At 35.4% G+C, this 18021-nt stretch overlaps 2 protein-coding genes across 7 annotated transcripts in view; one reads left to right on the forward strand and one right to left on the reverse strand.

Moving 5' to 3' along the window:
- The window catches only part of LOC135831202 (uncharacterized), a 572431-nt gene that overhangs the window by 456357 nt on the left and 98053 nt on the right, over positions 1-18021 (forward strand). The window lies entirely within an intron of this gene.
- Positions 864-12977, reverse strand: LOC135831193 (uncharacterized). Its single transcript, XM_065343499.1, has 11 exons — positions 12123-12977; positions 7596-7750; positions 6910-7264; positions 6644-6776; positions 6216-6540; positions 6014-6124; positions 5734-5901; positions 2297-2420; positions 1949-2104; positions 1680-1873; positions 864-1254 (listed from the first exon to the last, which is right to left on the reverse strand). The coding sequence occupies exons 1-11, from the start codon at positions 12147-12149 to the stop codon at positions 981-983; spliced, it is 2022 nt and encodes a 673-aa protein (XP_065199571.1). The 5' UTR covers positions 12150-12977; the 3' UTR covers positions 864-980.

Consider the following 18021-nt stretch of genomic DNA (forward strand, 5'->3'; position numbering starts at 1 on the left):
TACAATGAAGGGGTACTTAATTTCATTTAGTACACAATACGCGTCGAATGTAAAAATAACAAAAAATCGAAATGCTTCGACGTACCTATGTACCTACCTAAATAGTTTTTAATAAAGTCGTTTTTAATTATGGTGGGTATACTAGTATGTAGGTACATTTATATTTCATTTCATACCAAATAACGAAGGGGGGTTCCTTTCTCTTTCTCTCTCTGTCTTTGTGGTCTAAATCTGCGACATTTTTTTAGAGAGACTAGAAACGTCATAAAAAAGTTAGGTACTTACTTTAAAATCTTTCTAGTTTGTCTCATTTCTGTACAGCTATGTCACCGTTGCTCGATTCGAATTACATCATTAGATTTAATCCGGTCAAGGGTAGAAATTTTCTACTCGAAATGAAAATTTAATGATACATTTAATATTCGATTTGCCGTGTTGATAAATGACAGCGCAGAGTGTTTTTTATGGTCGATTCGTCTAATTACTTACTGTCGGAAAATTGTGGCGAATATTGCTGCATTGAGGCGATGAAGGTACAGTTTGGTCAGTTTGCCAAAAAAAATATACAGTGTAGAAAGAGAGGAGATTATAGTGGATTACCCCGAAATGTTTAGAAGGGGTGAGGACCTAGAGAATTTTGAGAAGTGATTCTCATGAGGAAATACCAAGCATTTATGATAAAAATTGTACAATTTTAGACCTATTCATTTGTGTAAAATAACCTAGAAAAGTGTAGAAAAAAAAATTTCTTCGAAATACTTTTCACAAATTCTGTCATTTTTTAAATAAACCTTCGCGAGACATTTTTCTGCTCTATTTATTGGAATAACTTTTCATTCAGTTCATCCTTTAATAAGTACTAATTTGATTTATCTCACCATTGAAAGTTTATTATCTACATTTTATAACGTTTCGCCGTTGTTTAAGCATATATCACATTTATTACATTAGGTACATATTGGAGCGATTAGGCGGCGCTATCAGTGAGCTTTTATAGCGCGCGGTCCTTCAGTCATGGGAAGCCATTCGTCTGCTGCTGGATCGACATCGACATCAGCACGGTCTGCGGCAAGAGCTGCGGCACTTTCGGCTCCAGCCTGAGTTGCGGCGAGCGTCGGTGTCGATCGAAAGAAATCAATGATCGGGTGATAATTGTAATTGACACGGCGTGGAAACGTATTGCTGGGGCTTTCTGGTTTTGCCAATGCTGTCTGCTCCGTCATCAATATTTCTTTGCTTGGAACATATACACCCCTGTAAAAAGCAAAAAAAAAAATTTTAAAAATGCACATTTTGTATGAATGAGTACAGAATTGGATGGGGAAGTTCACTTTGGGTAGGAGACTTCTTAAACGGAGGAAAAGTGCTGTAAAGTTGATGATAAATTATAATTTTTGTCGTCCATCAATTGGCAGAGGACTGAAAGTGGTTTTGGATTTTGAATTCAATGGGTCAAGAAAGTTCAGAAAAAAAACAGGATTTTTTTCAAAAATTATCCTTTTTGAGGACCCCTGGCACAGCCCCATGAACTTCTAGGAGGCCAAAAAAAAATGTTCGGGTAGTCTCCTGCTCAAAGTCAACGTTACCAGCAATTTTAGTCAAGTTCTAGGATATATTTTTTTTCAATCAGTAAACGTATGTAGTAGGTACCTAACATGTTTCTCCAAACTGTGACTTACTTGAGAATATTGGCTTTGCTACTGGTTCGTCTGATGGCGTTATCAGATGCTGTATACCTGGTGCCGTCCAAATGTTGTAAGGGCAAGATGGCTGGCATTGGGGGTCTTCTGCCTTTGGTGACCGGAAATGATTCTCGGTTCAGCATATTGTACTGTGTTGACAGCGGTGACAAATTCAGCTTATTTTTGATTTTCTGCGCAAAAGAAACCATCAATTTAAATTGTACTTGTCCGAATTTTCGGGCAATTGGGATATTGGCTGTACTAACCGGTTTAACTAGAGGTGTATATAACCCCACAATATTGGATTGGTCAACAATGGTGTTCTCCTGCAGTTCAATATCAGGGTTTTTGATGTCTTTTATTGGCTGCACGAACGCGCTTGGGCCAGCCTGTTGAATCTGGCAAGAACAGCAAGTTGGAATCTGCAACAGAATGCCACTTGAAAATGTAGTAGCCAAACAACATAAGTAGATTTATGTAGGTAGCTGTATCGCATCGATTAACTATACCTACACAATCAATCGACCACCTTATATGTAGGTACATTTGCATATATAGTATATCCATCTCCTGACGTATAATAATAATCTAGATAATAATATAACAATGCCTACCTTGAACAAATCCAGTGACAGTCCCGTTTTTTCATCCCACGTCAATAATCTGTGATAATTGTAGATCTGAACGCAGTATGATTTCACATTTTCGTTCAAAAACGAGCAAGACTTGTCCGCGTTTCTGCAAAAACAAAACTAATGAACTTTCCATAGGAGTAGACTTACAGATAAGTACTGCAGAGGGCAACTTGGAACTGTAATAATATGATGATGTAATACTAAAGAGTGATCGGATTTTGGCCAAATTCAGCAAAGATTTTTATTTTGAGTTGGAAGTTATACTTGACAATTTTTTTTAGCTATATGGAGGCAACCGTTCAAAAAAAAAATCCGAGGTTTTTTCGCTTTAGACCCTACTTTACCAGTTCTGAGAAAAATGGCCCTGTCCCAAATGAAAGTACATACGAGTATTTGCATGACCGTACCAAAGTGATTTTTCAGGAGGAGGGTGGAGGAATGATGAAAATGCCAACTGGTAACATTTTGTGCCTTGAAATTTCCAACTCAAATTTTTTGAAGAATAAGGTTAACTTTTAGCAGGACATTTTTTTTAAAGAAATGAGGGGTTTTAAGGGGGGGGGGGAGTGTACGAGGCGAAATTTTATACTCATTTTTTTTACTTTTCAAGTGTCTTCAAACATCCCAAGACTTTTTTTATGCAAGCGGATATGTCGAAAATATAATTTTTGGCCCTGGCGAAGCAAGAGCACAAAAACTCTCGAGAATCAGTATTTCGAGAGCTATGAAAACGATGTTTTTGTGTGTGTGATGAGTACCTAATTTGAGCATTTGTAAATTCAAATGATGATTTTTTTTCTAATGCAAAATTGAAAACGAACCCAAGCGAAGCGACTAGCGAGGGCAAAAGCTCTCGAAAATTAGTGTTTTGAGAGATATAAAAAATATGAAAAGTTTTTTATTTTGCTCCAAAATTTTAAAATTCGAATTATTGAAAAATTTGAAATTGAAAAAGAGATGCAAACGGGCCTGAGCGAAGCGAGGGTAAAAGCTCTCGAAAATGAGTACTTCAAGAGGTGTAAGAACCATGTTTTCTTGTGTGACGAAGGAGTTTATTATTTTTGCTTCAAAAATTTTAAAATTTGAATGATGATTTTAAAAAAAAGTTTAAACTTGAAGAAGAAAAACAAACGAGGCCGAGTGAGGCCAAAAGGTTTTATAAAAATTCATGTTTTGAGAAGTAAAAAAAAAAGTTTCCTTTTGCGGGTAAGAGTTTATTTTTCCGATTCAAACGTTGAACAATCAGTTTTTTATATGGCCGGAGTGAAGTGAGAGCAAAAGCGTTTAAAAATGTGTAATTCAAGTTCTAAAAAATTATTGGAAAAATCTTTGAATTTTTCCAGGTGGTATTTCAAAATCCAGTTGTTAACTATTCGTGTTGGAATTCAAGTTGAAATTTTCAAAATTTTCATTTCTTCAGTTAAGACCTTTTTGCCAACTGACGAGTGAGAATCGCCAATTTGCTAACTTCGTCCATTTTTTGGACGCCTATTGGGGAAGCTCCCCCTGCCCCCCTTCGGTACGGGCCTGAGTATTTGAGATTCTCGGTCGATCTATGTTGTTGCCTTCAAAATTCAAGACCGCTTTTAGAGTTCTACATAAATATTTGCAAATCGTTTGTTTTTGAAAATTTCTTCACATCAACTATGCCAAAATATTAAAGGATGTCATTCCTGAAACTAGGAAATATTTTGGAACGCAGTGGTGCTAATTTTTTATTGGTTATATAGGCCTAGTCAATTTCAAAAAATCATGTTTTTGGCTATTTTTTTCGATTTTTTGAAATTGACAGTAATGACCCAAAAAATTAGCACCAATGCGTTCCAAAATATTTCCTCAGTTTCAGGAACGATATCTTTCAAAATTTTGACACGAAAAGAAGAAGTTTTCAAAACACGGATTTATCCAAAAATGAGCGATTGGAAAATTTCAAAGGCTCAGCAGAACCCTAAAAGCGGTCTTGGATTTTTAGGGCAATAGTAGGTATAGAAATCAATGCAGAATCTCAAATACTTTTTTTTGGGACCGGGTCATTTTTCCCAAAAGAGGTCGAATAGTGACCACGATTTTTTCGAAAATCCTCTCTCTTTGAGGCCTTATATCTTTCACCTCCAAGGGTCTAAAATTTTTTGTGAGTATAACTTTCAACTCAAAATGAAGGCCTCTGCTGCTGAATTTGGTCAAAATCCGATGATTGGGGGGGGGGGGTAGAATCCAGCCAATTGTAATGATATGCTTCTCGAAAGCTGTAACAAGAACCAAGCTATAAGTATCAATCAAAAGAGAAAGACGTCTAAAAATCTCGAAATTTTATGAGCTAAAATTCATTTTTGGATTTTTGGTGAATTTTTGAACATTCCAAAAATTTTAAAAATCTGCTTTTCATAGCAATTTTTCAACGTCTCCATATACAATATACATATTTTTTTTTCAAACGAAGTAGGTATTCCAAAATTACCTATTTTTGAGACATTCTGGAGCCTCGAACTGGTTTTACATTTTTTTCCCAGCTCAGAAACTTGTAATTTCCCTGCAAGTAATGCGAGTAGAGGTATTTTACTTCATCCGCAATCCAAACACATAAAATTGGTATTTTTACTACAGATGTTTGACTGTAATGTTTTTTTGTTTTTTTTTTGCATATCTAATGATTTTTAATTTTTTGTTTTCGTTTTGTTGCAGGTAAGCATTTCATATAAGAGTAGATCTAAGAACTATTGAGATTGGTGCATTATTTTTTCTTGATTTGTACCGTGGTAAGTACAAATTGTATCTTCATCGAGAATCTACCTATACCATCCTACTTATTTACTTAAGAGCGAGTTATAATTTTTCGTCGGGTTTTTGTAGCAGAATTCAAATTTAGAAGCTTGAGAAATCCCCCCTCTCATTAAATAATTCTTTGGAGGGTGTACTTTGTTGAAATAATTTCAAGCAGACTTGATCTATGTAGCAATAAAAAATAAATTTTTGGGAATCATCAACTTGTAAGTATGTACCTTACCTACTACTCATTGCGGTTTTCTGTTTTTAAAAAAATGTCATTTTTCGAAAGTACTTTTGAGCTGGGCTCAATTTTCCAATCCAATTTTGCAAATTAAACTGCGGTTCCATCTCAAGAATGTGCAAATTTCAAGATTTCATCCAGAGAGCCGGATAAATTTGCGTATGTTGCATTATTTTCTTACTAGAGGGTTGGTATTTTGTATTTGTTAGACTGCGGATGAAGAAAAATCAAAATTCAATTCAAGAATACACCACACACCCAGTCAAATTTCATTGAATGATTTTTGGTGAATGGATGGGGGTGTCTTTTTTTTATCTCCAGGGTCCGTGATTTTTCTTGGTTTCAGTGTCTGAGGCTCTAAAAACCACGGCATGCTTCATGGGTTTCTCAACTTGATACTTCTACTTACATGCAGGTTTCTATTCTGACAGTTTGCGCGTAGTGATCGGTGTTCACAATGAATTTCCAGCTGCCATTGGTAGATTTGGCTTTTTTCGGTCTGGCGTACTTGGTTTTGGAGGCGCAAAGCTGCAAAGTATTTTCTCTAGTCGGTGTTGTTGGTGATCCGCCGATTCGTCTATCAAACAGAATACAATCCAAAAATTGAGTAATCATAAATATCCATCAGTCTCGATAAATTAACTATCAATTGTGCCTAACTTCCTGTAAAAAAATGCTAGAGTACTAACCTTTGAATTTCTGGATTCTCATCGACAGTTGCATTACGTGCGAAATCTTGTATCAATGCTCGAAATATGTGTTTCTGCTCCAAATTTTTGATACTGTTCGCAATACGTTCGCTGCAATGATACGTACAAACAACAACAAAAAAAAAAAATTGAGTACATCGATATTGAAACATTAATATGAAAAAGTACGTCCTACACCTACCTGGGATATGAGGAATACGTTTCATCATTGCAGATATTGTCGACGATTGTGTTACATTGTTCATTGTCATCTTCTTCGTCTTCGTCATTGGCAGCTGTGGTGATTCCGCTTGCAACCTTTTCGCTGGTGTAGTCGTCGCCATTGTTTCCTCTGTCCGTATTTGCTTGTTGGGCTACGTTTTTGTCAGCTTGGTTGTGTTGAACATGATTGGCATCGTCATCATCGTCGTTATCATCGCCATCTTCGTAGTCTAACGATTGTTTTTTATCATTGAAAGTGGCATACGATACGTTGGTAGATGAGACGAAAGGCGGTGGCATCATTTCTAACCATTTTTAATGATAGAAAAACATAAAGACACGTGTAAGGTAAATGCAAATTTTGAGAAAAGCTACTTGTAACATAGGTTAGGTTAAGTATGTACATACCTGGCGGAACGTCATTTGCTGTTTTACGATTATTTGCCGGAGCCTGGAACCGCCGACGTATGTTATTATACAAAATTGGTCGCTGCGCGTTGTTCACTCTATAACCTGCTGATAAAGGATTGTAGTAATACGTCTGAACAAAATTCAAAATTCATCGTGAGAAATTATGTAATCGAAAATTTGAACCAACTTAGCAAATAATTATACTATAAAATTATTGTTTTTTTTTTAAAAGTACTAATTGCATACAATGGTAATTTACCTACCCCAAAAGCTGTGCTGCGACCACTCTCGGCGACTTTTTTCAAACTTTGCAGCATGGCGGCAATATCAGCGCTAATAGGTAGCATTAATTCTGCGCTTTTATCAGCAAACTGCTCCAAATGCGGCGACTGATTGGCTAACGAAGACGTCGGCGACAATTGTTTCAGCACCAGGGTGGCCAAGGTTAATCGTTGCGTCGGTGACATGGCGCGTATGATGGGTAGAACTTGGCCCAAACTTCGCCTGACCGACGCATCTTTCATCGCCATAGTCATGATTTTGTTAAAAGTCACCATACGATGGTCGACTGTTCCCGTTTTATCGTTCTCTTCTTCTGAACTCAAGTCATCTAGGTCACTGAAAATGCATACGTTTAGTAACACGCTGTACTCCTTTATGTTGTTGTCCACCAGTAGGACTTGGCCAACAAAGGCTGGCAGGTGAATCTTCAAAATCCAGGATATTAATCTCGTAAAAACAATTACAGGGTCCCCAGAAATATAGGGCATGTATATGGTGAGAATTTTCGTAAACAAATTGTGGGTTGGTGGCATTTTGATCAATGTGTTTTGGTATGGCTCAGTGCTGCCAACCCATATTTTTTTTCTGATGACCCTGTAGGTGTTTCTATAGGTTTGCAGTAATAATAGGTACGTATAAGAACGAAATAATATGAAGAGTAGTTTACCCAGTCGAATTGCGACGATCGAATGCACCAAACTCGTCTTTGATGTGCGGATGGTTTACACTTCCACTTTCGTCTGGGTCTAATGGGAAATCCTCCAATTCTTCGGATGCGCATTTTACGACCATCAGCGACGACGACGACCAGAGCCATAACACCTGTAAAAATACGACACAGCAATCTTTAGATACGAGTATTTTGCTCGCCAATCGTCGTGGCCTGGTTTGTGGGGTCCCAGGGGTGAAAAGGGCGCTCTTTCTCATCGAAAAATTGATAATATTCCTGGATCTATTCCTCAAAAAACAATCATTTTGTATGTTTTTGGTCATTTTTTCAACACAAGAGTTCAAGTGAAATGTGGACAAAGTCTCTGAAAATTTAATTTCGAAAAGTGTAAAAAATTGAATTTTCTGGCCTTGAAATTTCTTTTCTCTAAATTTGAAACAGTGAAATTTCACTGCTTAGCAGTCACGACATTTTGCCTTCTTAAAAGCAGTATAGTTTTTTACTGCAAAACAGTAGAAAATCTACTGAATTGGTCGCAGTCAACATGATTTTTTACTGACCAATTCAGTAGATTTTTCACTGTTTTGCAGTAAAAAACTATACTGCTTTTAAGAAGGCAAAATGTCGTGACTGCTAAGCAGTGAAATTTCACTGTTTCAAATTTAGAGAGATTGTTTCTTGAATTTGAGCTAATAATTTCTTATTTTCTCAAACTTGGGAAACTGATTTTTTGAAATTGCAAATTTTGAAAAGGAGAAACATCGAACGAAGTGTGAAGTAGAGATTTTGAAAATTGTTAGGTACTAAACTTAAAGCTTAAAATGACGTCACTTTTGAAGGTAAAAAATGATATTTCAAACCTCAACATTTTTCAACCTTGGACAACTAAATTTTAAATTTTCGCATGGGAATTTCAGAACCTTAATAACATCATTTTATTTTCACGCTCGTGCTTGGTTACTTTTCAGGTAATTAAATTACTGAAATTACTAAAAATTATTTTTAGTTATTTTTTAAGGGAAAACTTTAATTGAACGACAGAATAAGTGAATTGCACGACAGAAAAATCCCACGACGAAATCGCGTTTTTGAACGACAGCGATTTAACGACAGTTTTGGTCATTAAAACGACAGCATTGAACGACAGACCTCGAACGACAAGCATAGAAAATTCACGCCTCGAGAAAGGGAATGCACGACGAAATAATTTCAATTGACCGACATCTCAAATTATTCATCTGTCGTTTGAATTAGTGGACATGAATGGGGCCGATTTGTGAATAATGTTGGAGAGAGTCTTTTTGCAGGGTTAGTGATTCGAAATTGGTGAATATTTACCTGATTAAAATTTTTGAAACTCAAAATTAAATTTTCAAGCTGAAAGTTTGACTTTTTGCAATGAGAATTAAATCGAAAGCTACATACGATTTAAAAATTTGAAAAAAATTGCAGTGAAAACAGTTTTTAATCCCATTTCTTACTTACAAGGTACCTATATTATCAAATAGGAATTTTAATCAAAATTCAAAATAATTTCATATCAAAGTAGCACAATGTGGCTGAACTTATTTTGAAGTTTCGAGTTTTTACGCTACCACCCCCCCCCCGAATATTTCTCAATTTTATCGAAAAATAGATACACATTTCAGCGTTTTTTTGTTTTTTTTTTTTTTTTTTGATAAAGGGAGTGGAAGCCAACAAAAATTGCAGAAAAATTCTCAAGCGTGAATAAAAGCTACTTTCAGGACTCCTAGTGCCTCTCATCTTGTTTTTTAATTTTCCAATTTAAAAAAAAAGTGATCGTTGGAGAAAATTTTGGATTTGAACCGGCTCAAAAAGAATTTACAGATATGTACCCAATGTGCCTTTATAAGTGCTGAATTTCATTTTTTTTTAGCTTTAGGAAGTTTTTATTGGAAAATGCACTGGAGGGGGAGGCTTCAGATCGGTTCGAAACCAACATCAATCGTTTTTGGAAATTTTAGTTTTGTGAATAAATTCGTCGCTTCTATCATTATGTCGTCGTTCATTTCCTAAAATCATCGATGCATTTCATGATTTTTTTGGCGTGCACTTGAATTTTTGTTGTCGTGCAATGGTTGAGAACTGTTTCCGTCGTTAAAAAAGTGGTTTTGGACGTTAGCATCTGTCGTGCAAAACACTTTTTTTTTGGTCGTTCAAATCATTTAATCTGTCGTGCCGATAAATGGCACCCATTTTTTAAAAACATTTTGATTACTGAAGTTAAAACTTCCGAAAATCCGACTTTTCCAAATCTCGACCTTATATTTAAGAAATAGAAAAAAAATGTTTGAAATATCAACATTGAATAATATTTGTAAAAGTATACACTTTTTATTATTTTCCAGCTGGCAATGCTGCTTTATTTTCAGCATTATGGTTACAAATTCCTGCCTTTCGCTTTAATTATCAAAGTCTCGCTTTTTGCAAAAAATAGTAACAGTAAACTTCTCTTTTTTTAAAGTTGCCAAAAAGTCTCGTTTCTGGCTTGAAATTTTCAGAAATTGTGGTTTCTCACAAAAAAAAATTTCCAAAAAGTTCCTTTTTTTCCAAAAAAACAAAAAAAAGCCTCGTTTTTTTGCCAAGAATTATACAAAATTTCCAAAAAATAGAAAGAAGTTCGTAAGTATCGTTTTTTTAATCAAAAATTGCAAAAAGATTATATTTTCTTGCCAGTAAACGCCAAAACGATGCCCAAAAGTCTCACTTTTTTCTCCAAAAACAAAGCGTTTAAAACTTTGGGTTTTTTGCCAAAAATTGCCAAAAATTATATTTTCTTTCCAGTAAATGACAAAACGATGCCAAAAAATCTCACTTTTTTCTCCAAAAACTAAGCGTTTAAAATTTTGGCTTTCTTGCCAAAAATTACTAAAAAATTCCGCTTTTGATATAGGTAAAAAAATTGCAAAATAGTCCAACTTTTCAGGTAAAAATTACAAAAATAATAGCCATACAGTCTTGCTTTTTGCTAGAATTATCTAAGTCTCTTTTTTTAAAGTGATCTCCGTTTTTAGCAAAATTACTACCAAGTTTCAGATTTTTTCATAAAATTACCCAAAAGTCTCCTTTTTTCACCAAAAATTGTCAAATAACAGGTGTCACATTTTTGGCCAATAGTTTCCAAAAAGTTCTGCTTTTTGAAAAAATTGTCAAAATCTTGCATTTGGACAATTTATTGTCAAAAATGTTCGCTTTTCAGCAACACTAGCTGATAGAAAGTTTCGCCTTTTTACCAAAAAATGCTGAAGATGAGCCCTGCCTCCTGCTAAAATTACAGGTAGTCGCGAAGTTCGTTTTCTGCCAAAAATGGTACAATATCTCGCTTTCTTTGTCTAGATTGCCATAAAGTCTTGTTTTTTGGTAAAAATTACTGAAAATTGTGGTTTTTTGCAAAAAAAAATCGAAAATGTTTCCCTCGTTTTAAAAAAGTATCCAAAAGTACCGTCTTTGAGCCAGAAATTGCTATAAAGTCCTTTTTTTTTTGATGAAATTGTAAACTGCAAAAATTCTCATTTTGTTGCCCAAAATTTCCCCAAAACGGCCAAAACCTCGGTTTTTTGGTCAAAAACATGCAAAATAGTGACACTAATTGCCAAAAAGTTCTGTTTTCTGCTGAAATTGTACAATATTCTGAGTTCCATTCTTAGATTTTACTTAATTAAAAATGAAATTTGTGGTTTTTCGGTGATTTTTTCCTGCATTAAAATGTGTTGCCCATGTTGTGTCATTTTTTTGGGTACTTTTCATATCAAGCTTTTTTTACTTTATTTTTTCTTGAAATTTTTTAAAAGAAAAGTTGAGCGAGGGCAGAAACTTTTGAAAATAAATAAAATCATTTTTAATGATAGAAAATTCTATTTCTGACCTTGACATTTTATCAAACTTGGGCAATAAGTACCTCCTAAATTTTTTGGAAATGCCATTGGGGGAAGGGAGGAGGGGGAAGCAAATTTGTCGAATGCAACATAAGGAGCCCATTCGTCCTAGATATTTCAAATGTGGAGGGGAGAGGTAACGCTGAATGATTTTTTCCAATGGAAACGTTCGAATTAAAAACATTCTGCTTTCCCAAATTTTGTGTGAAGAAATCGGTTTCCAAAAACGATGAGATACCTACAATTTATGGTATTTTTGACGAACTTTTTATTAAAAGTTATTGGAAATGAAATCGAGGTACCTAAATATATTTATTAAATATCCGGGTGAAGCGAGGGTAAAATTTCAAAAAACACTGAACTGGAGCAGTTTGATCGAAATGATTGTAAAAAGTGTGAGTTTTTCCTCCTTTGAGGACGTCAGGTTCAGTCCTCAGTATGGCTAGGGGCTCTCCTTTTTCCTGAGTAGTTTCCCACCCCAAAATAAACTTTCTCGTCAATTTTCGTAAAAATCCAGAGTACATAAATTTGTTTCACTCCACTCAAAAATAAGTACATAGATAAGAGATACTCATCGCATTACTCTTACTCGTGTGATGTAGGCTAGGTTTATATTTGTAGTACTTACCGCTAGAGTAAGGTAAAATCGGGTCATACTGACGCAGGCGGTGGCGATAGCGATGGCGCTATATGCCAAGTTCAGTGGCTTTTGTTATATGGAACGAGCGCAGGACTGCTGCTGGCTGCTTCGATATATAGCAGCGAATGCGATTAGCTAGGTCACGGTCACGGTCGAGGTGGCGATCGCGATCGTGTAAATAACACGCGCACTACTCGACGATACTGCACGAAACCAATTGAAAATTCGATTTTAGCTTCTCGAAGGCAATTCAATAGTATACGCCTAACCGAGTTCGTAGTAATTCATAATGGTCGCCACCTTACCAAAGTTCATCATCACTTGTCCGACATTATAGGCCGAATATGCAATCGCGCCAAACGTTTGCAAAACGGAAAAAAATCGACAGATGCAATCCGACCGGAGCGAACTAATCGCACTGACACTGCCACTGTCGCGGTCACAATAAAATAGAGACTGTTTAGCGACGACCGAGCACCGTGCACCGTGTCCTAGTCCTAGGTACTTGTATTATAGCGTTAATATTTCAACATTAACGTCCACATCGGCATCGGCATCGGCGGCATCGAGTTCCTCGTAATTCGTGATTCCAGATTCCAGATTCCACACACTGGAAATTCGGCGAGGCAAAAACTAGAAGATGACGACCACGGTGACCGACCACAGCATCACACACGAGCTTCGTTTTGTAAACATAAGTACCTACCTATAAGTTTAAGTTTAACTCGCGCTTACGTTTACACCTCTATCACCATCACCTACAAACGAGTATAGAGTATACTTCACTATAACGTACAGGTACAGGCATAGTGGACTCATCCTACTCCACATCCGCGTTCGAGTTCACAGCCAGGTTAACTAAGGTTGAATGACTCGACACAACACCGCCGCTACACGCTGCGCTGTGACTAGGTTCGCGACCGCGACCGCGACCACCGCTACGGCATCGCAGTCGACCTGTCTGGAAATTAGGACACTTGAAAAAAAAACAACATTATCGCCACCACGCGAATAGGGAGACTGCAGACGATCACCAAATGACCATCTCGAGTATACGAAGTCATCCTCATCGTAGCATTTATTAAAATGTACCATAATGTTCGATACGAAGCTAAATTCGAATGAAATGCAGTTTTATCCGATGAAAACAGCATAGGAAGATAAAAATAACACTAGGCAACTGCATATTTGTGTTTGGCTTGAAAATGGGCTCAATCGATACTTCAGACCCTAAAACAAAAAACAGAATGGGATTTTTCAATTTGAGTTGTTTTTGTGGTCCGGAGAAATGATCATAGTTGCAAAAATGACCGTTTTTGCCCTACTTCACGAGTTTGCACTTTGCAGCGATATCAGTATTGTTCTGCGAAAAAAAACCAAAGTCATTTTCGGATTCTACGCACTTTTTTAAGTAAACTACTTTCCCAGATTTTTGATTTTTGAAGTTTTAAGCGCATACGGAAAATTTTTATTTGTACAAATATTTTAAATCTCAGAGCGCGCGACGCTGGCGTTACTCCACCACGTAACCGTGTCGCGGAACTGTGTTCACCCGAAGTTCACATTGAATTTTTCGTATTTAGAAACATTGGTGTTATGCGCTTAAAACTTCGAAAATCAAAAATCGGGGAAAGTAGTTTACTTGAAAAAGTGCGTAGAATCCGAAAATGACCTTGGTTTTTTTCGAAAAATAATACGGATGTCGCTACGAACTCTTGAAGTAGGGCAAAAACAGCCATTTTTGCAACTTTGACAGTCTCTCCTGACCACAAAAACAAACTCAAATTAAAAAAAACTCACTCTGTTCTTTTTCATCTTCCCGGTTATGTAGATTGCAGATGGAGTACGTTATTAATTTTTTCTGAAATTTTATGTACAGTACTTAGCAAACCGTCAGGACCAAATGAAGAGTCCAGGGAAAGAACCAGGTACCTAAGTCACTTTTTCAAACTTTTGAGTTACGGCGTTTTGAAGTATCAGAATCCTTCAATTCTGTAGGGAATTTGAATTTCATCAAGGTAATGACTGGAAATACATCACACAACATCCCACAAACACAACTTGAGGCATTGTTGAAAAAAAATGAAGAGATGGGCCAGTCACGAACTCACGACTTGAAAAGTCACTCTTTTCGTGAAAAAATCAAGCAAAAAATCGAAAAATCAGTGTTTCGCAACTACTTGAATTCGATAAAAATCGATTATTATGATGACATAATGAAAAATTTTTGTATTCTAAATAGTTAACGATGTTGAAATTTTCTTCTTATCGCCTCACATTTGGTCTCGGCTCATTTTTCTCCTCTCCTCTTTTTTTTAAAGGCCATTTTAACCATGAAAAATAGATTTTTTTCAAAATCTAAATGGACTACATTTTTCTACTCCTCAGTGTGAATTTAATTCAACCCTAAACTCATTTTTGATGAAAAGTGATTTACCTGGTTCTTTCCCTGGACTCTTCAAATGACCTTAGCAAGATATAGAAAAAAGTTCATATTTTCAAGTCGGTATTTAAACTTTCTCTTTCCGGCAAGAGCTCATGATTTGAAACTTTTCAAATGTTCAAGTATAGTAGGTAGGTGATTATTTTTTACCAACTTTGTTACTTTATTCGATCCAACTTACTTCTACCAAAAGTTACTATTGGTTAGTTTTTCCATTAAAAAAATCAAAACCAACCTACATTTCAAAGAGAGAAAAAAGAGGAATCCTGACTCATCATTTAGTGTCATTATGTTAATGAAACCTACAAAATATGCATACCTACATGGTATTTCATACTAAACGTTGCAAATTTGCACTCCTTAGGTCAATTTGGGGGGGGGGGGAGGGGAGCAGGCAGTTCTAAAAGTCAGAAAATGAAAAAAAGAGCTCAAAAATCGTACAGAGATTAAGTCGGGTTAGGTTTAAAATCCCTTCAAAAAACACATCACATGACATTTTCTCATTGTTTGTTGTAAATTCAGATCCCCTCCCCCTCACCGATGAATTGAGATAGTTTGCAGGCTGTTTCGAAAGTCAAAAACCGCAAAAAGTAATTTGATAATAGATTTGTCAAGATCCTCTAAGAATGAGATGGTGAAGTACGCACTCTCTCCAAATTTAGTGAAACTCGCCCAAAATTTTACCTAGTTCTGATGTAAGTAAAACTATCCAAAAAAAATTTGAGTCGACCGCTTCCCTACTTCGAGTACTTAATGTGGCCATGCATGCTCAAAATTCAATCTCCTCTACCTCCGGAGGGGGTGCACGTCAAAAAATAATGAAATCTTCGACAGAAAATAGTCACTAGGTGAGTGTGTAGGTATGTGGATTTTTTTTTCAAAAAAATTTCCATAAAGAGTTTTTTTGGGGGGAGAGGGGATGTGAAAATTTTAAAAAAACGCATAAGGTACCCTTTTGTGGAGCTTAACAATGCGGAAACATGCTGAAAAAATTAAATCATATTTTTTCGTCATTTTTTGCCGTGTTTAGATTTTTATAAAGTAAACATTTTCGGAAAAAATTAAATTTCAAGCAACCACGTGAAAAGACACGAAAATGACAATTTTTCATTTTTGACTACTCCGAGTAATGTCGCCATACACGCTCAAAATTCAATCTCCTCTATCCCCGAAGTGGGTGCAGGTCCAAAAATTTTGAAATTTTCTCAAAAAGTAGTCGTTATTTGAAGGTGTATGTTGGGGGGGGGGTGAAAATTTCAACAAAAAAAAAAGGGGTATGTACATTTTTGTGGAGCTCAAAAATTGGTGAAACATACTGAAAAAAAAATGCAAAAAAATCGTATTTTTTCGTCATTTTTTTTTACCGTGTTTGGACTTTTAATTATTATAGGGACAAAATTTTTGGAAGAAATAACATTTCAAGCTACGTACCTAGGAAAACACACGAAAATGACAATTTTTCATTTTTGAGCCTTAAACGATGTAAAACACATTTCAGTACAAAAAAGTACAACAACGAAAGAAAATTATATTTAAATGATATTATTGTGTAATTAATAATCATCAAAATATAATATGTAGGTAGGTTCTTGAAAAACAGAAAATCGCCATCTTGTACTTTTTTGAAACGTACGAGTAAGTAATATCAGTCAATCCTCATCGCCACTATCAGCTTACGTTGTTATTGAAATATTTGAGCCTGAGTGCCTGACTTAAGCAAATTCGTTGTAATTTCGTTTGAATAAATAAATTTATGCACTTCAATTTCATTTTTTCCAAAAGTGTTGATCTTAGAAATCCGGGAACTCAAAAAATTACGAAAAAGTACATTTTTGGATCCCAAGATTCTGATCTTTTGAGCATTTTAATTGCAGGGATTTTTGAGCTCTCAACAAAAAATATATGTATTTTATTTGAAAAAAAAATCACGGAAGATTCCCTCTCCACTGTTCCTGAGAATTTTAAAAATTTTTGACCCCCCTTCCCCCCTCAAAACTAAATATGGAAATTTTTTGAAAAATAAATTTCACGTACGCGCCTACTTGGTGACTATTTTCTGTAAAAATTGCCACATTTTTGGACCACCTATTCTGAAGATGAAGAATATTGAGTTTTGAACACGTAGGACCACTTTACTCATGTGATGATGGGGGGGGGGGTCGACTCGAATTTTTTTTTGGAATCGTTCTACATAAAAACCAACATCAAGTATGGGTGAGTTTCGCCGAAAATTCGCCCGAATATCACTACCTTATCATCAAACCCTCTTTGGATCTCCATTGGTCAATTTTGTGAGAGGAAGGGGGGGGGGGTCAAAGGAAAATAAAGTTTTTTCTACTTTGAATGGAATGCTCAAATTCGGGTATGTTGTTATCCATATTTCATTTTTGACCATTTTTTTTGGTCAATTTTGTCCTTTATTATGGTCCGCTGTAATAAAATGACTTTTTTGTAATTTTGAACTTTTGGCTCTTCCTTTTCCAAAAATCAAATCTCAAGTTCGACCTCTGCAGTAATCTTTAAGAGGAGGGAACGAAAGATGGCGTGTCAAAAATTCTGATTTCAGCTCAAAACGTCGAGAAACATTTTCTTTTTTGACTCTATGCTTTTTTTTTCAAAATTGGGTCTAGCTCAAAGCCATCATTTTTAAACTAAAAATCAGGCAAAAAAGATTAGAGATAAAAAAAAGTGTTTTCCCTTCAAAAAATTAAGAAAGGATGCTTGTTGAAAAAACTGATGCCATCCAGATGAGATTGGTAATTAAAACTTATCAATTTTTTGTTCAAGATTAATTGAAAATTTTCTTTTGGCAAGAGAACGTTATTAAATTGAAATTTTGGTTACTTATTTGATTACTTACTTTTTTTTCTTTGCATTTCAGTATGCATATTATGTATCTGAATGTTTTATTTTTATTATTATTTTTGGTTCAAGTGATGTTTCGATGTCTCAAATTCTTCCATATCATCACATTTAACTAAATCACTACAAAAACTTTAAATTTTATTTTTATAAATTGTGTGGGCTCTAAAAATATAGCTAAATGGCTCCATTTCCCTCCAAATATGATAATTTGAATTTGTTATTAGCTCCTTTTCAGATGGCGTAGGTAACTGGAATTGAATTATTAATTTGCTTTTATATATTGTAGGTACCTACATAATAATGGACATCATAAAGTCGTCTGAGGTGAAATTTTTTTTAAAGTTCAAACTTAGCTTTAAAAGAGGAAAGGAGAGTCAGGTATCAAGCTAAAAATTTGAAATTTTTTCTACATCTTGTGTCCAGGTCATTTAACCATAATTTTCTCCCTTGGCTCCATCAAATTTCAAAAAAAAAAAAAAAAAAAAAAATTGAAAAACGATCCACTCTAGTGTCCGCCGATACGACGAAAATATTAAATTAGATCGACTCTTATACATACCATGTTCGATACGAAAATTC

The sequence above is a fragment of the Planococcus citri genome, chromosome 1 (genome assembly GCF_950023065.1).
Source record: "Planococcus citri chromosome 1, ihPlaCitr1.1, whole genome shotgun sequence".
NCBI lineage: Eukaryota > Metazoa > Arthropoda > Insecta > Hemiptera > Pseudococcidae > Planococcus > Planococcus citri.